Source organism: Tursiops truncatus, chromosome 12, assembly GCF_011762595.2.
Source record: "Tursiops truncatus isolate mTurTru1 chromosome 12, mTurTru1.mat.Y, whole genome shotgun sequence".
Classification (NCBI taxonomy): Eukaryota; Metazoa; Chordata; class Mammalia; order Artiodactyla; family Delphinidae; genus Tursiops; species Tursiops truncatus.
In genome coordinates this window covers 49,737,070-49,755,059 of record NC_047045.1, presented here as the reverse complement: position 1 = coordinate 49,755,059, position 17,990 = coordinate 49,737,070, and the positions used below count along the sequence as shown (strand labels likewise).

General features: G+C 37.8%; 1 protein-coding gene across 6 annotated transcripts in view; it reads left to right on the top strand.

Annotated features, from left to right (window-relative positions):
- TBC1D32 (TBC1 domain family member 32) overlaps positions 1-17,990 on the top strand; it is a 183,058-nt gene that overhangs the window by 124,545 nt on the left and 40,523 nt on the right. For all 6 annotated transcript variants that reach the window (XM_033867671.2, XM_033867669.2, XM_073789535.1 and 3 more), the window contains one exon: positions 10,773-10,856. In XM_033867671.2, coding sequence (XP_033723562.1) covers positions 10,773-10,856 — 84 coding nt within the window. The remainder of the gene's footprint in view (positions 1-10,772; positions 10,857-17,990) is intronic.

Genomic DNA, 17,990 nt, shown 5'->3' with positions numbered 1-17,990 from the left:
TTATAAGATAGTCTGCATTTTATGGATAAGGAAACAAAAGCCAGGAAATGTTAGATAACCAGCTCAGTTCACAGTGGCAGACCCAAGAAGTGAATTCAAGCAATCTGAATCCAAAACTCGTGCTTAGTATCAGTTTTCGATACTACCTCTTTGCACCTTCTCTTTACTACCTAATATTTTCCACGTGGGAGGCAAACAACATTTATTAAGTAAACCCAGGTGAGCGTAATACTGATTGAGATAGAAGATGATAAAAGTTTTTAATATCTCCAGTCTCATAGCATACTTGTTTTCTGTCTATAAGCTAAGATGAACTAATTTGGGGGGTAAGCTGCAGAAATACTGAACAAATAAATGCTTTTGTAAGGCAGGCATGCTTATTTGTCTGTGTGCGTGCACATGTACATCTGGCTCTATAATCTGGTTCAACTTGGGTTTTTTTTTTTTAGACATCTTTATTGGACTATCATTGTTTTACAATGGTGTGTTAGTTTCTACTTTATAACAAAGTGAATCACCTATATGTATGTGTATATACATGACTTTTTGAATTATGGTTTGCTCAGGGTGTATGCCCAGTAGTGGGATTGCTGGGTCATATGGTAGTTTTATATTTAGTTCTTTAAGGAAGCTCCATACTGTTCTCCAGAGTGACTGTATCAATTTACATTTCTACCAGCAGTGAAAGAGGGTTCCCTTTTCTCCACACCCTCTCCAGTGTTTGTTGTTTGTAGATTTTTTTGATGATGGCCATTCTGACTGGTGTGAGGTGATACCTCATTGTAGTTTTGATTTGCATTTCTCTGATGATTAGTGGTGTTGAGCATCCTTTCATGTGTCTGTTGGAAATCTGCGTATCTTCTTTGGAGAGATGTCTATTTAGGTCTTCTGTGCATTTTTGAATTGGGTTGTTGGCTTTTTTGATATTGAGCTGCATGAACTGCTTGTATATTTGGAGATTAATCCTTTGTCAGTTGCTTCATTTGCAAATATTTTCTCCCATTCTGAAGGTTGTCTTTTCGTCTTGTTTATGGTTTCCTTTGCTGTGCAAAGGCTTCCAAGTTTCATTAGTTCCCATGTTGAATAGTAGTGGTAAGAGTGGGAAACCTTGTCTTGTTCCTGGTCTTAGGGGAAATGGTTTCAGTTTTTCACCATTGAGGATGATGTTGGCTGTGGGTTTGTCATATATGGCCTTTATTATGTTGAGGAAATTTCCCTCTCTGCCTACTTTCTGGAGGGTTTTTATCATACATGGTGTTGAATTTTGTCTAAAGTTTTTTCTGCATCTATTGAGATGATCATATGGTTTTTCTCCTTCAGTTTGTTAATATGGTGTATCACATTGATTGATTTGTGTATATTGAGGAATCCTTGCATTCCTGGGATAAACCCCACTTGATCAGGTGTATGATCCTTTTAATGTGCTGTTGGATTCTGTTTGCTAGTATTTTGTTGAGGATTTTTACATCTATGTTCATCACTGATATTGGCCTGTAGTTTTCTTTCTATGTGACATCTTTGTATGGTTTTGGTATCAGGGTGATGGTGGCCTTGTAAAATGAGTTTGGGAGTGTTCTTCCCTCTACTATATTTTGGAAGAGTTAGAGAAGGATGGGTGTTAGCTCGTCTCTAAATGTTTGATAGAATTCACCTGTGAAGCCATCTGGTCCTGGGCTTTTGTTTGTTGGAAGATTTTTGATCACAGTCTCAATTTCTGTGCTTGTGATTGGTGTGTTTAATTTTCTGTTTCTTCCTGTTTCAGTCTCGGAAGGTTGTGCTTCTCTAAGAATGTGTCCATTTCTTCCAGGTTGTCCATTTTATTGGCATAGAGTTGCTTGCAGTAATCTCTCATGATGCTTTGTATTTTTGCAGTGTCAGTTGTTACTTCTCCTTTTTCATTTCTAATTCTGTTGATTTGAGCCTTCTCCCTTTTTTTCTTGAGTCTGGCTGATGGTTTATCAATTTTGTTTATCTTCTCAAAGAACCAGCATTTAGTTTTATTGATCTTTGCTATTGTTTCCTTCATTTCTTTTTCATTTACTTCTGATCTGATCTTTATGATTTCTTTCCTTCTGCTAACTTTGGGGGTTTTTTTGTTCTTCTTTCTCTAATTGCTTTAGGTGTAAGGTTAGGTTGTTTATTTGAGATGCTTTTTGTTTCTTGCAGTATGATTGTATTGCTATAAACTTCCCTCTTAGAAGTGCTTTTGCTGCGTCCCATAGGTGTTGGGTCATCGTGTTTCCATTGTAATTTGTTTCTAGGTATTTTTTGATTTCCTCTTTGATTTCTTAGTGATCTCTTGGTTATTTAGTAGTGTATTGATTAGCCTCCATGTATTTGTATTTTTTATAGATTTTTTCCTGTAATTGATATGCAGTCTCATAGCGTTGTGGTCAGAAAAGATACTTGATACAATTTCACTTTTGTTAAATTTACCAAGGCTTGATTTGTGACCCAAGATATGATCTATTCTGGAGAATGTTCCATGAGCACTTGAGAAGAAAGTGTACTCTGCTGTTTTGGCAAGGAATGTCCTATAAATATCAATTAAGCCCATCTTGTTTAATGTATCATTTAAAGCTTGTGTTTCCTTATTTTGTTTCATTTTGCATGATCTGTCCATTGGTGAAAGTGGGTTGTTGAAGTCCCCTACTATGATTGTGTTACTGTCGATTTCCCCTTTTATGGCTGTTATTATTTGCCTTATGTATTGAGGTGCTCCTATGTTGGGTGCATAAATATGTACGATTGTTATTTCTTCTTCTTCGATTGATCCCTTTATCATTATGTAGTGTCCTTGTTTGTCTCTTGTAATAGTCTTTGGGTTTTTTTGGGGGATTTTGGGAGGGGTTTTTTTTTTTGCGGTACACGGGCCTCTCACTGTTGTGGCCTCTCCAATTGCGGAGCACAGGCTCCGGATGTGCAGGCTCAGCAGCCATGGCTCACGGGCCCAGCCACTCTGCAGCATGTGGGATCTTCCCAGACTGGGGCACGAACCCGTGTCCCCTGCGTTAGCAGGTGGACTCTCAACCACTGCCCCACCAGGGAAGCCCTAGTCTTTGTTTTAAAGTCTATTTTGTCTGATATGAGAATTGCTACTCCAGCTTTCTTTTGATTTCCATTTGCATGGAATATATTTTTCCTTCCCCATACTTTCTGTATGTGTTCCTAGCTCTGAAGTGGGTCTCTTGTAGACAGCATATATATGGGTCTTGTTTTTGTATCCATTCAGCCAGTCTATGTCTTTTGGTTGGAGCATTTAACTCATTTACATTTAACGTAGTTATCGACATGTATGTTCCTATTACCATTTTCTTCACTGTTTTGGGTTCGTTATTATAGGTCTTTTCCTTCTCTTGTGTTTCCTGCCTAGAGAAGTACCTTTAGCATTTGTTTTAAAGCTGGTTTGGTGGTGCTGCATTCTCTTAGAATTTGCTTGTCTGTAAAGGTTTTAATTTCACTGTCGAATCTGAATGAGATCCTTGCTGGGTAGAGTAATCTTGGTTGCAGGTTTTTCCCTTTCATCACTTGTAATATGTCTTGCCACTCCCTCTGGCTTGCAGAATTTCTCCTGAAAGATAAGCTGTTAACCTTTTGTGGACTCCCTGTATGTTATTTGTTGTTTTTCCCTTGCTGCTTTTAATATTTTTTCTTTGTATTTAAGTTTTGATAGTCTGATTAATATGTGCCTTGGCATGTTTCTCCTTGGATTTATCCTGTATGGGACTCTCTCCGCTTCCTGGACTTGGTTGACCATTTCCTTTCCCATGTGAGGGACGTTTTCAACTATAATCTCTTCATGTATTTTCTAGTCCCTTTCTTTTTCTCTTCTTCTTCTGGGACCCCTATTATTCAAATGTTGGTGCGTTTAATGTTGTCCCAGAGGTCCCTGAGCCTGTCCTCAATTCTTTTCATTCTTTTTTCTTTATTCTGTTCTGCGGTAGTTATTTCCACTATTTTATATTCCAGGTCACTTATGTGTCCTTCTTCCTCAGTTATTCTTCCTTTGACTCCTAGAGAATTTTTAATTTCATTTATTGTGTTGTTAATCATTGTTTGTTTGCTCTTTAGTTCTTCTAGGTCCTTGTTAAACATTTCTTGTATTTCCTCCATTCTATTTACACGATTTTGGATCATCTTCACTATCATTACTCTGAATTCTTTTTCAGGTAGACTGCCTATGTCTTCTTCATTTGTTTGGTCTGGTGGGTTTTTATCTTGCTCCTTCATGTGCTGTTTATTTCTCTGTCTTCTCATTTTGCTTATCTTACTGTGTTTGGGGTCTTGTTTCTCAGGCTGCAGGTTCGTATTTCCCATTGTTTTTGGTGTCTGCCCCCAGTGGCTAAGGTTTGTTCGGTGGGTTGTATAGGCTTCCTGGTGGAGGGGACTGGTGCCTCTGTTCTGGTGGATGAGGCTGGATCTTGTCTTTCTGGTCATCAGGCTCATGTCCAGTAGTGTGTTTTGGGGTGTCTTTGACCTTATAATTATTTTAGGCAACCTCTCTGCTAATGGGTGGGGTCATGTTCCTGTCTTGCTAGTTATTTGGCATAGGATGTCCAGCACTGTAGCTTGCTGGTCTTTGAGTGGAGCTGGGTCTTAGCATTGAGATGGATATTGCTGGGAGAGCTTTCACCGTTTGATATTATATGGAGCTGGGAGGTCTCTGGTGGTCCAGTGTCCTGATCTCGGCTCTGTCACCTCAGAGGCACATGCCTGTCACCTGGCCAGAGTACGAAGACCCTGCCAGCCACACAACTCAGAAGAAAAGGGAGAAAGAAAGAAAGAAAAAATAAAAATAAAGTTATTAAAATAAAAATTTAAGTAATAAAAAAAGAAAAAAAAAGAAAGAAGGAAGCAACCAAAGAAAAAACAGATACAACAATGATAAGAAGCACTAAAAATTATACTAAAAAAAAAAAAGGACAGGCACAACTCTAGGAGAAACGGTAAAAGCAAAGCTATACAGGCAACATCACACAAAGAAGCATACACATACACACTGACAAAAAGAGAAAAAGGAAAAATATATATCTCTATATTAAAAAAAAAAAGGAAGAAAGCAGCCAAATCAATAAGCATATCTACCAATTATAATAAATTCCAAATACTGACCTAAGATAAGCATGAGACAGAAACAAATTAGCTGCAGAAAACAAAACCAAAGTCTACAGTTGCTCCCAAAATATACTAAAAAATATACAAAAATACTAAAAAAAAAAAAAAAGGACAGGCGCAACCCTAGGAGAAACGGTAAAAGCAAAGCTATACAGCCTGCTCTCTGTAACCAAAGGACCAGGAAAAGGGCAGTCTACCAAGGCAAAATTTGTAGATAGTGACCACTTTAATCCAGACAAACACCACTTTAGAAAATATTGCCAACAAGACTTGGGGTTCAGCCTGGACTTCTGTTCTCAGCTGCCAGTAATGAGGCACCCCTGCCTCTCCCTGGTAGGATGGTATCGGAGGAGACCTAGGTAGAGAGTTAGGAATTTCACCATCACCCAATGGTAATAAGGCCACCATCTCTCCTTCCCCTCCACACATGTATTTGTTTCACACATGAAACAAATTTTAAAATACAAAGTGTCAGCAAAGAAATATATAAAGAAAACCCAAAAGGAAATTTTAGAACTGAAGAATTCCATTCCCAAAATAGAAAGCTCAATGGATGGGCTCAACAATAAAATAGAGGGGACAGAGGAAAGAATCAGTGAACTTGAAGATATTAAGAGAGGAAATAGACGGAAAAATTTTAAAAAAAGATTGAATCCCAAAGTCCTGTGGAACCATAACAGAAGATCTAACATTTGCGTCATTGGAGTCATGGAAAGAGGTTGGAGCTACAAATGTATTTGAAAAAATGATGGCTGAAAACTTTCCAAATTTGGCAAAAGACCTAAGCCTGTGGATTCTAGAACCTCAAAGACCAAAGACCCAAAGAAGTCCACACCAAGACACAATACAGTTGACCCTTAAACAACACAAGGTTGAACTGTGTAGGTCTACTTATACACAGACTTTTTTTCAGTAGTAAATACAGTACTAGATGATCTGAGATTGGTTGAATCTGTGAATGAGGATGAGGAGGGCTGACTATAAATTATATTGGGTTGGCCAAAAAGTTTGTTTGGTTTTTTCCATAAGATAGCTCTAGTGGCACTTAGTTGTCTTTAACTTCATTCGAAACAATTTTGTTAGACTGTATTGTGACAGCTGTCACATCAGCGTGCATTTAAAAACAAAACTTATCAAAATTGATGAAATTTTGTGTAGCCATTTTCATATTGAAGATGAAAGAAAAAAGCCACATCTTCGGCTTTATTTCACAAAAGGTAAAAACCCCACCAAAATGCAAACAAAGATTTGTACAGTGTATGGAGAAGGTGCTGTGACCGATCGAATGTGTCAAAAGTGGTTTGCGATGTTTCATGCTGGAGATTTTTTTCTGGACGATGCTCTAGGGTCTGGTGGCCCAGCTGAAGTTGATAGCGATCAAATCGAGACATTAATTGAGAACAATCAACGTTATACCACACGGGAGATAGCCAACATAGTCAAAATATCCAAATCAGGCGTTGAAAATCATTTGCACCAGCTTGGTTATGTGAATCGCTTTGATGTTTGCATTCCACATAAGTGAAAAAAGCCTTCTTGACAGTATTTCCACGTGAGCTTCTCTACTTAAATGTAATGAAAACATTCTGTTTTTAAAACAAATTGTGATGGGCAATGAAAGGTGGACACTGTACAATAATGTGGAACGGAAGAGATCGTGGGGCAAGCAAAATGAACCACCACGAACCACACCAAAGGCTGGTCTTCATCCAAAGAAGGTGATGTTGTGTATATGTTGGGATTGGAAGGGAGTCCTCTATTATGAACTTCTTCCAGAAAACCAAACGATTCCAACAAGTACTGCTCCCAATTTAGACCAACTGAAAGCAGCGCTCAAAGAAAAGCATCTGGAATTAGTCAACAGAAAATACATAATTTTCCATCAGGGTATTGCAAGACTGCATGTTTGTTTGATGATCAGGCAAAACTGTTAACAGCTTGGCTGGGAAGTTCTGCTTCATCCTCCGTATTCACCAGACATTGCACCTTCAGCTTTCCATTTGTTTTGGTCTTTACAAAATTCTCTTCATGGATCAATTTTCAATTCCCTGGCAGACTGTAAAAGGCACATGGAAGAGTTCTTTGCTCAAAAAGATAAAAAGTTTGGGGAAGATGGAATTATGAAGCTGCCTGAAAAATGGCAGACGGTAGGGGAACAAAATGGTGAATATGTTGCTCAATAAAGTTCTTGGCGAAAATGAAAAATGTATCTTATTTTTACTTTAAAAACCGAAGGAAACTTTTGGCCAACCCAATACATGATTTTTGACTGTGCAGGGGGTTGGCACCCCAATCCGCCCTTGTTGTTCAAAGGTCAACTGTATAGTCAAACTTCTGAAAATTTAAGACAAATCTTGAAAGCAGAGAGGGAGAAACAACACCATAGCTACAAGGGAAAATCAATGCAAATGACAGTGGACTTCTCCCCAGAAAAGATGGAGGACAGAGGAAGTGGCATGACATTATTCAAGAGCTGAAGGCAAAGAACTGTCAACCTGAGCTCTGTGTTTTTTGAAAGTAGCCTTCAGGAATATTGAGGAAATCAATACATTCTCAGGTGAAAAATATGTCATCAGCAGACCTACCCTAAATAAAGGAATAAAGGAATTTTTCTACCTCTGTCATGTGCCTGCAACCTCCTGTTCATCTATAATTGTACAAACTTTCTTTTAAAAACAAGGAATGAATATAAACTACTTGAGAACATTGAGAAAAATAGTCTGTGCTTATAATTTGTATAAAAAGTGAACATAGTTGGATGTGGTGAGATTGTAAAGTGCTTGAAACACATTAGTAGAGTTCTGACTTCAGGGAGGGTAGAGAGATGAGAATTGTAAGTTCTGAATACTGAAGTGTTCAGGAACAAACATCTGGTGGTTACATGAAGGATGGTGATTGGGAAAAAATTGCACGCATAATGTAATTGTCTTGTGATCTGGTGATGTGCCAGCAGTGATAAAAGATGAAAGAATTAAAGAGTGAATCCTGGAGAAATTTTGTATGTTTTCAAACATTGAACTTTTTGGAACCAGCTGCTGTTGTGATGGCAATGCCAAGGGAGAAAACAGTCAATATCCAAGTATCCCTGAATAAGCTGCCTTCAGTTTTTCCTCATCAGTAAAACCCGTGTCTTCTTTTATTATATACGTATTATAAACCTTGGTTTCGTAGTCTACTAATGTCATAGTCCAACCCTAGGGAATAAGTATAATTAAAAGGACATCTCCTAATTTAAAGTCCTTTTGAAATTCCAGGTCTGTCATTTAAAATAAAAATCCATTTAAAACAATATTCTGAGGTTTACTTTCTGGATAGTAATATCCTGGAGTTAATTTACTCTTGAAGTTAAGAAATGTTTTATGTGAATTAATTTCCTTGAGTCACAGATAATGGAATTTTTAGTGAATTGACAGTCATACTGAGACAGCCACTGTAGTAATTATGCAGTTTAGCTACACTTACATTTGGTTAGTTAGAAAGATGATACCAGTAAATTGTAGCCATGGCTTCAATTACCATATATGGATTCGTTTTTAACATTGTTCCATGGCTTAGCTTATCCCTCAAAATATTTGGAAGTGCATAGTGCTGTTCATATGGGTTGCTGGGAAAAGCAAAAATATTGGAATCAGCAGAAATTCAGAACCTTCTCTAGGTAGTTCAGTGATGTCATCCTTATATAGGATGCATAGAATTACTTTATAAGCCTCCAATATATTGATCTAATAACATAATTTCATATTTCAAGATCAGTGCTTGCTGCAAAGTAGTATGCTTTGCAAAGTCTGCAGTTAGTCTGGTGACTCTTAAGTTTCAAATCATATTGTGTTTTAGCAGCTTCAAAGATGTGTATTTTGTCTTCACTAACATATGTTTAGCTGTCTGATGGCTAAACCTGATTTCAGGCATTGGATTCAAATAACTGTTCAGCAGTGTGCTGTGACTTTTCCCATTAACTCAGCCACTTTGCTTAAATCCATAATTTGTAACAAACATATGGTTGTGCTAAAATGAGAATAATTATAGTTGAGTTTTAAATGGACATTTCCACTTAAAATTTTTATATAATCTTTGTTACTAATGTATATCTCACACCTTATTAGGAATGATTGTATCTAAATTTCATCGACACACTCTTTCTGAAAAATTATAATCTCAAGAGACAGCATTAGGTGACTTATAAACAAACATGTAGAAGTTGAAAGCTCTCACCTAAGGGCCATTATTTACATATAGGTTCATAGAAAAAAACTTTTGAAAGATTTCTCTAAGAGTGGGAGAATTCGTGCCTATGTATGTGAAGATAGAACCAATCTAAACAAATATAAGTTTCAATAATCTACAATACTGGTGTCCTTTCTGATCCTCGACTATTGCATTTTCATACTTTTAAATATTCATTTCAACTTGAAATCAGAATATGAATAGAGTTCCATGAATAAAAAAATTCATTTTTATCTTGAGATATAGCTCAAGCTATATCATGAGATGTAGCTTGTTAGACCTATAGTTGTTGGAAAGCATATGTTATTCTTCTTTGACTTTACATTTTTGACATGTTGAACACTAATTTTCCTTCATGAATTATATCTTTAAAATGCACTTGGATGTGAAAAAGGGTGCATTCAGTTAATACAGGCCATAGTCAGAATCCTGAATATAACTAGGGCACAATTTTAAAAGGTGACTAAAACTTACTCTCTGTAAGTGTAAGCATATCAGTTACCCTCCAGATATATTTCTTTCCAGCAAAAATAATTCTAGATTGCATATTAATTATAATCCACCTGGTTATATCTATTTGGGAAGTAATATATGCAAATACTATGGCATTATTTATATACTATTACATTGACAGGCATCTTTTCAACTTTTCTTTAAATTAATAAACTTAGAGCAGTTTTAGATTCACAGCAAAGTTGAGTGGAAAGTACAGAAAGTTCTCACATACGTTCTATCCTTACATATGTACAACCCCTCCCCCCACTATCAACGTCTCACGCCAGAGGGGTACAGTTGTTACAACTGATGAACCTACACTGACATATCATTATCATCAGGAGTCCAAAGTTTACATTAGGGTTCACTCTTGATGTTTCACATTCTATGAATTTTGACAAATGTCATAGTAATGACACGTATCCACCATTGTAGTGTCTTACAGAAGAGTTTCACTGCCGTAAAACTTCTGTGCTCTGCCTGTTCATCCTTCCCTCTCCCCAACCCCTGACAAGCCTACTTTTGATCTGCTTGCCTTGAACAGATACTGTCTGTTGCAAAGTACATAAAACATATAATATGTCCTGCTTTGAAAGGGATGTGAGCTATGCATTGATTCTGGTCTTGGAGCTCACATGATTTTTTTTCTGCATGTGTGAATGATGATGGTAAGATATTATAGCCTAGTTTGTGATTTTTTTCTGAATTGAAATCATTTAGCAAATTCTGAAGTAATCCTTAGAGGATCTAAAGATAACAGATGATTCTTTTCCAGTTTTACATTCAATAGGTTCTCAGTGAAGCTATTAAAATTTAGTTTACATTGGAAACATTGTTATGAATATTAAAATAATGTTTTGAATTGGCCCCCCTAAGAGCATAACTGTGAAGAAGCTCTGATGACTTTAACATCCTAATTATTCTCTTGTTTATTACAGCTTTAGTAGAATTACTTGAAAAATTTGTCCTTCATCTCTCTGAAAGCCCATCTGAATGCTACTTCCCCTCAGTGGAATATACAGGTACAGTTTAAACATTTTTGTATTTTGGAAAGTGCTCAATGTGCAAATAGATAATGTTTCATAGAGGAGTGTAATTAGACACAAATATGCACAAGGTTTTTTCACCCTAAAAAATCTCTCCCTTTGTGCCATATACATTCCGGATATCTTTCAGTTTCTTCTGTGCAAATGTCTGGGTTTCCTTGTAACTTTCTAGCTTCGTTTTTGAGCTCTTTTTTTTCTGTCTACCCATGAAAAATTGTTTTTCCTTAAGGCAGTATCTTCCAATGTCTTTCACTCTTCTGTTTTTGTCCACTAGGAGATGATTTCCTAGTGATCTCATCTGCTTGTACTGTTCTACCCACCTTATATATTGATGACTTCTAAATATACCTCTTCTACGCAAAGATCTATAAGCTTCATTCTCATATTTCCAGATGCTTAATTGGTAAACATCACCTGGATGTGCTAAAGAACCCTCAAGCTCAAAATGTCCACCTTCTCATACGTCACTGAGATACATCCTCCTCCTACACTGTCTATTTTTGTGGGCAGTGCAATCATCTGTCCATCTAAGCCAGGTTCCCCCCCAGTCACCAAACTGTATTCTGTGTTCTTAATATAGTTCAAATTTATCTACTTATATCTATCTCTACTCTTCTTTATGTTAGTTTAGGCCACCATTACTTTTTGCCTAGGTTATTACAACATTCTCTTTACCTGATGTCTCTAACTGGAGTCTCATTTCTTTTCAGAGGTATTCTTTATGCTGCTTTCAGAGTGACCTGTGAAGTGTAAATCTGACCCACTCTTTCCTCTACCTCTTAGAAGCTTACCATTGACCACTGCATACAGTTTAATCTTATTATCATAGTACCCAAGGCCTTATGTTACTCTTCTCCTTTCTTCTCTAGCATCATCCCTTTCTCTCCACGCCTCATATTTGTTTTTCAGGGGCACTAAACTATTAGCATTGCCAACCTCACCCTCTCTTCTCCAAATACACATTCATTTATTCAACAAATGGATATTTTCCTCTTCTGTATAATAGAACTGCTGTAAGCACTTGGACACATCAGTGGACAAAAGAGAAAAAAATCTTGCCTTTACAGAGTTTACCTTCTGATTGGAAGACAAACAATAAATAAGTAAAAAGATTCAGTATGTCAAGTGGTATGGTGGTAAGTGAGAAATGCAGAGCAGGGAAGGGGTCTAGGAAGTGCTAGTTGGGGGTGGCGGTTCCAGTGTTAAATAGTGTTCAGACCAGCAGAAATTGGGAGCAAGATACATGGATGTTTCCAGAGGGAGAGACTTCCAGCAAGTGACTAGGAAGGAGATTAGTACAGCTCAGAAGGAGTAAGGGGGAAGGATTGTTGGTGTTGAAGTTAGAGAGGAGAGGATGATATAGGTTTTTTGTTTTTTCTTTTGGCCACACTGCGTGGCTTGTGGGATCTTAGCTCCCCAACCAGGGATTGAACCTGTGCCCTCGGCAATGAAAGCACGGAGTCTTAACTACTGGACTGCTGGGGAACTCCCTGATCTAGGGTTTTTAAAGTCATTGCAAGGTCTTGAACACAGGAGTGACATGCTCTGATTTACATTTTTAAAAGATCACTATTGCTGCTGTATCAGGAAAAGACTGAAGAACAAAGGGCTAAAGCAGGGAGATGAGTTAGGAGGCTATTGAAAAGATGAAATGGCAGTGGCTTGGATGAGGATGTCAGTGGAGTTAGAAGTACTTGGATTCTAGGTATATATTGAAAATAGGACCAACAGAATTGAGTAACAGACTGAATATGGGGTGGGAGAGAAAGGAGTCAAAAGACCCAAGTTATTGATCTGAGCCACTGGAAGGATGGGATTACCAAACACTGAGATAGCGAAGAATGGGTAAAGAATAGGTTTCAGAGAGGAGATTAGGAGCTTGCTTTTATGTTATGTTTCCAATACTTATTACACATTTAAGTAGACATGCTCTGTACATGTTGGCTGTTTGAATCTGGAACTTAGGGAGAAGGTAGGGCTGAAAATACAAATTACTAAATCATCAGCTTAGTATATAAAGCCAATACACATCTCTTTGTCATGTTTTTCTCATATTCTGACTTAATGTCAGACTTAAGTCTGACTTAAGAATTAAGTCAGACTTAAGTCTGACTTAATGTCAGAATCACGTGACAGCACACTCCTGTAAGGTAGTTTCCTTGTCTTACCTGTCGTATCCTCTGCACCTAGAGTAACAGTGCCAATAAATGTTTGACAAATAAAGGAAAAAATGGGGCTTCCCTGGTGGCGCAGTGGTTGAGAGTCTGCCTGCCGATGCAGGGGACATGGGTTCGTGCCCCGGTCCGGGAAGATCCCACGTGCCGCGGAGCGGCTGGGCCTGTGAGCCATGGCCGCTGAGCCTGCGCGTCCGGAGCCTGTGCTCTGCAACAGGAAAGGCCACAACAGTGAGAGGCCTGCATACCGCAAAATAAATAAATAAATAAAAAATAAAGGAAAAAATGGATAGAAGAATGAAGGATAAAAGCTTTGTATACTGTGTCAACCAGTTGGTTTACTCTATTGTCTGTTCAAATTAAAACATTTAAGATTTCTGAGCATTGATTCATCTTGTGCCTTAGGACAATGAATTTAGTAACTGTGTAAAGGGTGAAGAACTAAAATTTCCCAAAGGTGAATATCCAGTGCCTGGGGCTCAGTAAATGAAGACACAGTGAAGAAAAAGCAGAGAGGTAGCATAGGCTCATGATAATAGATCATCATGGGATATTGACGCTCTTCCTCATAAGGGTAACATGACTTTTCTGTTTGCTAAAGAAACCATCCTTCAAATATGTGTTATTTATTCAAGTTAGACACAATGTGTCAAATCTCCATAAAAAGAAAAAAAATTTTAAAGATACATTTTCAGTCTGGCTCAGACTAATTTTTTTATCTCTTGTTATTCATCACTGCCCAAATACATCCTGTGCATTCATATCACTGAACCTTTGTTCCTACTGTTGCCTCTGGATAAACCTTTTCCTCCCCATGACACCCATATGATAATGTCCAACTGCACTGTGAAGTTGCAGCTAGAATGTCACCTACCTTCTTATTCCCAGTCAGAAGTCCCTCCTCTGTGCTCCTGTTGCATTCACATTAAACTACCATTTTGATATTTATTATATTGCATATGGCTAATTTAAATGATTTCATTAGGTCTCAAATGCCTCTGTATCTTTAATATGGCATTGGAGATATTTTTATTGGATTACATATCCATACTGTCACATAGCGTCCATATTTACACAGTACATTTGTATAACAATCCTAAAGCTATTGGGATTTACAAAAATACATAGGAACATGTACCTAATTAGATCATAGTGACATCTAATGCAGATTTGGGAAAGGGATGAAAGTGATCCTAAGAAAATGAAAGCAAAGAAATGAGAGGAAAATACAAGGCAGAATTAAACAGAAATTAAGGTAGGCGAAGGGAATTGGTAACTATTGACCACTGCTTGTGAATTAAATAGAGTGCTGGGGCACCTGATGTGCATAATATCATTCAACCCTGTAACTACAGTTGCCCCTTGAACGACATGGATTTGAACTGTGCAGGTCCCCTTACAGGCAGATTGTTTTCAATAAATACATACTACAGTACTACCAATCCATGGTTTGTTGAATCCTTGGATGCCGAACTGAGGATAGAGAGGGCCAGCTGTAAAGTTATACTCGGATTTTTGCCTGCATGGGGTTGGCGCCCTAACCCTTGTGTTGTTCAAGGGTCAGCTGTACTCTCTGAAGTAGGCCTACTCATCACATTTAAAATCAGGAAACTGAGGCTCAGAGGGAAGAAAAGAGAAATTGTCAAGAGAATTTTGAGGAGAAGCATCTGTGAAGAAAATTACAACTTTATGAACAAACCTTAAAAAGAGTGTGAAAAACATACAGGGATTAATGATCAAGTCTGTGAGTAAGAAAGGAAACAAGAAGTGGTGATCATGGAGATTTGCATGGCCAAAGTGGGTATCGGGCTTCCCTGGTGGCGCAGTGGTTGAGAGTCTGCCTGCCGATGCAGGGGACACGGGTTCGTGCCCCGGTCCGGGAAGATCCCACGTGCCGCGGAGCGGCTGGGCCCGTGAGCCATGGCCGCTGAGCCTGTGCGTCCAGAGCCTGTGCTCTGCAACGGGAGAGGCCAGAACAGTGAGAGGCCCGCGTACCGCAAAAAAAAAAAAAAAAAGTGGGTATCTCTCGTCTTCAGTATGATGGTCTTCAAATTCTGCAGCTCTCTTTGGCACGTTGTTCTATTGGGTCGTATTTTCTATAGATAATTTAAAATTAACGTTATGTTGTATATGTTATCTAAATACTCAACAAGGCTGATTGCTCAGTGTGCATGCATTTACTACCCTCTGTTATATTTCTAAATTATGCTGAGGGAGATCTCAGATGCTGGCTTCGTTGAATGTATTAACTAGACAGATAAACCCTGAATGTGAATTTAAATTCTTTAAAGGCTCCAGCAGAACAGCTATCCACTGGCGTTGTAGAGCACAGATGAAAATAAAGTGGCTTCCTGTTGGTTGATTGTTATCCTTTATCATTTACTTTTTGGCTGGTGGAACAGTGGTTTGCTATTATAAAATTTCACTCTATTTACTTTAAATAACCAAAAACCATGTTTTGATATAAAAGATGTTTCAAAGCAGACACTGGATAGATATATTCAATGTTTTTTCTTGTTTCTTGAAATGAGAAATTGATTGGCTTCTTAAAAATGACAGCTTTCTAAACCCTAAGGTAGCTGAAATTAGAATAACACAGTCATCCATCTGGTGTTAGCTCCCTCAGGATTTCAATCCATTATAAAATTTGCAAATTCTGGAAAAATCAAATTAGTTTGGCTGTTTATCACCTTAAAGAAAGAGGACAAACAGATAAAGTTCTGCACACTTGCAGTTTGTAACTCCATACAAGTATCTTTCCAAATCCTAACAGGCATTAACCATTTGTCAGCTCATTTCCCTGGGATGAGTTGGAGATTTTTTCCTTCTGCAGTCGCTTCTTTGAAATGATAAATTAAGTAGTCCTTTCAGGGTGGTAAATATTTTAATTTTATCCTTTTTCTCTTTATGTTATTAATCAAAAGATTGGAAAAAATATCAGAATATCATTGTTTCACCTTTTGATTAATATATACAGTTAAATATCCATTATACTTCCTTTGGGTATTCAGCAAATATGCTCTTTTCTGTTTTGCATTTATGGAGCGTGTTTGTGAGTATGGTCAATAATTGGCAAGGAGGTATATAATATGAATGACCCTGTCCTCAAGGAGGGGAAATAGGACATATACCTAAAATGATGAATTAAATAATTTGCATCATATAGTAAAATAGAAAATAAAGAAATGGAAAACTGACATTTTTCAGCTGGCTACTTTGTTTCAGGCAATGTGCTAGAGCCTTTAAGTATGCTATTTGAATTGAGGTTTTGTCAAATGAGGGGTTGTGTGGTATGTGCCACAGGTGTTCAGTGGAAAGAGTGACTAGTGTTGACTAATGCCATTATGGAAGATTAGGGGAGGAAGCAATGATAGAGCAAGAGGAGTGGCACTAGTGCAGCCTCCTGGGCTATTACAGCTGAAAGAAATAGGAGAGGCCAAGAGTCTTGCAGGCAAGGGCAATTGTATAATCAAAGACGTGGAAAAGAGTAATGCTTTTCTCCAAATAGTGCTGACTATATCACGTAGGATGCTGAGACTTAGGCTAGTTTACTGGTCATAAGGAATTAAATTTTATGGCAGTAAAAATTGAATAAAATGGTTAGATAACAACCACATGTTAAAAAAGAAGCAACAGAACCTTCAGGCTTACTTTGGGGAAGGAGGAAGGTAGGAGGAAATGGACTGACTGGTTGGTTTCTTTGGGTGGTGAGAGTTCTCTGGCTTTACTACTGATATAGCAGGGCTTCAGGAGAGTCAGTCAACAGCCAAGCTGTAACTGCTTCTCTAATACTGGATTTGTCCCCCAGTGGAGCTATGGTTTACTATTCTGAAAATTTATTTAGTTTCGCACTATTAGCCAAGTTCCAGGCAGAATAGTTTAATTTCTTCTACCACTGCTCTGTGTGCTAGCTTTCCAAATTAAAAGTAGAACAGAATGTATTACCAAAGTGAGTGATTTCAGTCAATATTCAGTTAATTTTTTCAACTCATTTTGTTTTGAGACTATTATATTTATAATTAAAATGATTGGTTATTGCAAATAATTAATGCTGAGATTGAATTAGGCATTGTTGAGTAGGGTAAGTCTGATGCTATAGGTGTCATTGTTTGGTTGGCCTTTATTCAGTAACTTATTGTGCTTCACAGTGACCCTGGGGTATCCTTTTGTTTCTTGATTTCAATATACAGAAAATTGTTTGTTTATTTATTTATGGCTGCCTTGGGTCTTCGTTGCTCCATGCTGGCTTTCTCTAGTTGTGGCGAGCGGGGGCTATTCTACTTGGCAGTGCACTGGCTTATTGTGGTGGCTTCTCGTTGCAGAGCACAGGCTCTAGGCACGCAGGCTTCAGTAGTTGTGGCCCGCGGACTCTAGAGCACAGGCTCAGTAGTTGTGGTGCACGGGCTTAGTTGCTCCTCGGCATGTGGGATCTTCCCAGACCACGGCTCAAACACATGTCCTCTACACTGGCAGGTGGGTTCTTAACCACTGCGCCAGCAGGAAAGCCCCAGAAAAAAATTTTAAGTTCATATCTATTTCCATCTCCACCTTGCTTCTAGTTTGATACGTAAAGCACAATTTTTGTTGTTCATTGGATGTTTGTTCATTTATTCGTTCATCTATTCATTCATTCACTCAATGTTTGTTAAGCACTTATTACATATCCCACACACTATTGTGCACATTTCAGTAAATCACTGGTTACCAGTGATGCATCAGAGTCCCCTGAAAACATCCATTTTTATCATTAAATTTTACTTAATCATTTTGCTCCATCAATTTTATTTCTGAAGATTTTAATTTCTGCTTCATAAGTTGTTTTTAGTCCAGATTAAATGTAACAAAGATTATTTCACTGAACTTTTGTAGCCCAAGATCCATTTCTACTTGTCAGGTTGTCATACTGTATGTCAAATACAGATTTAAATATGAAGCC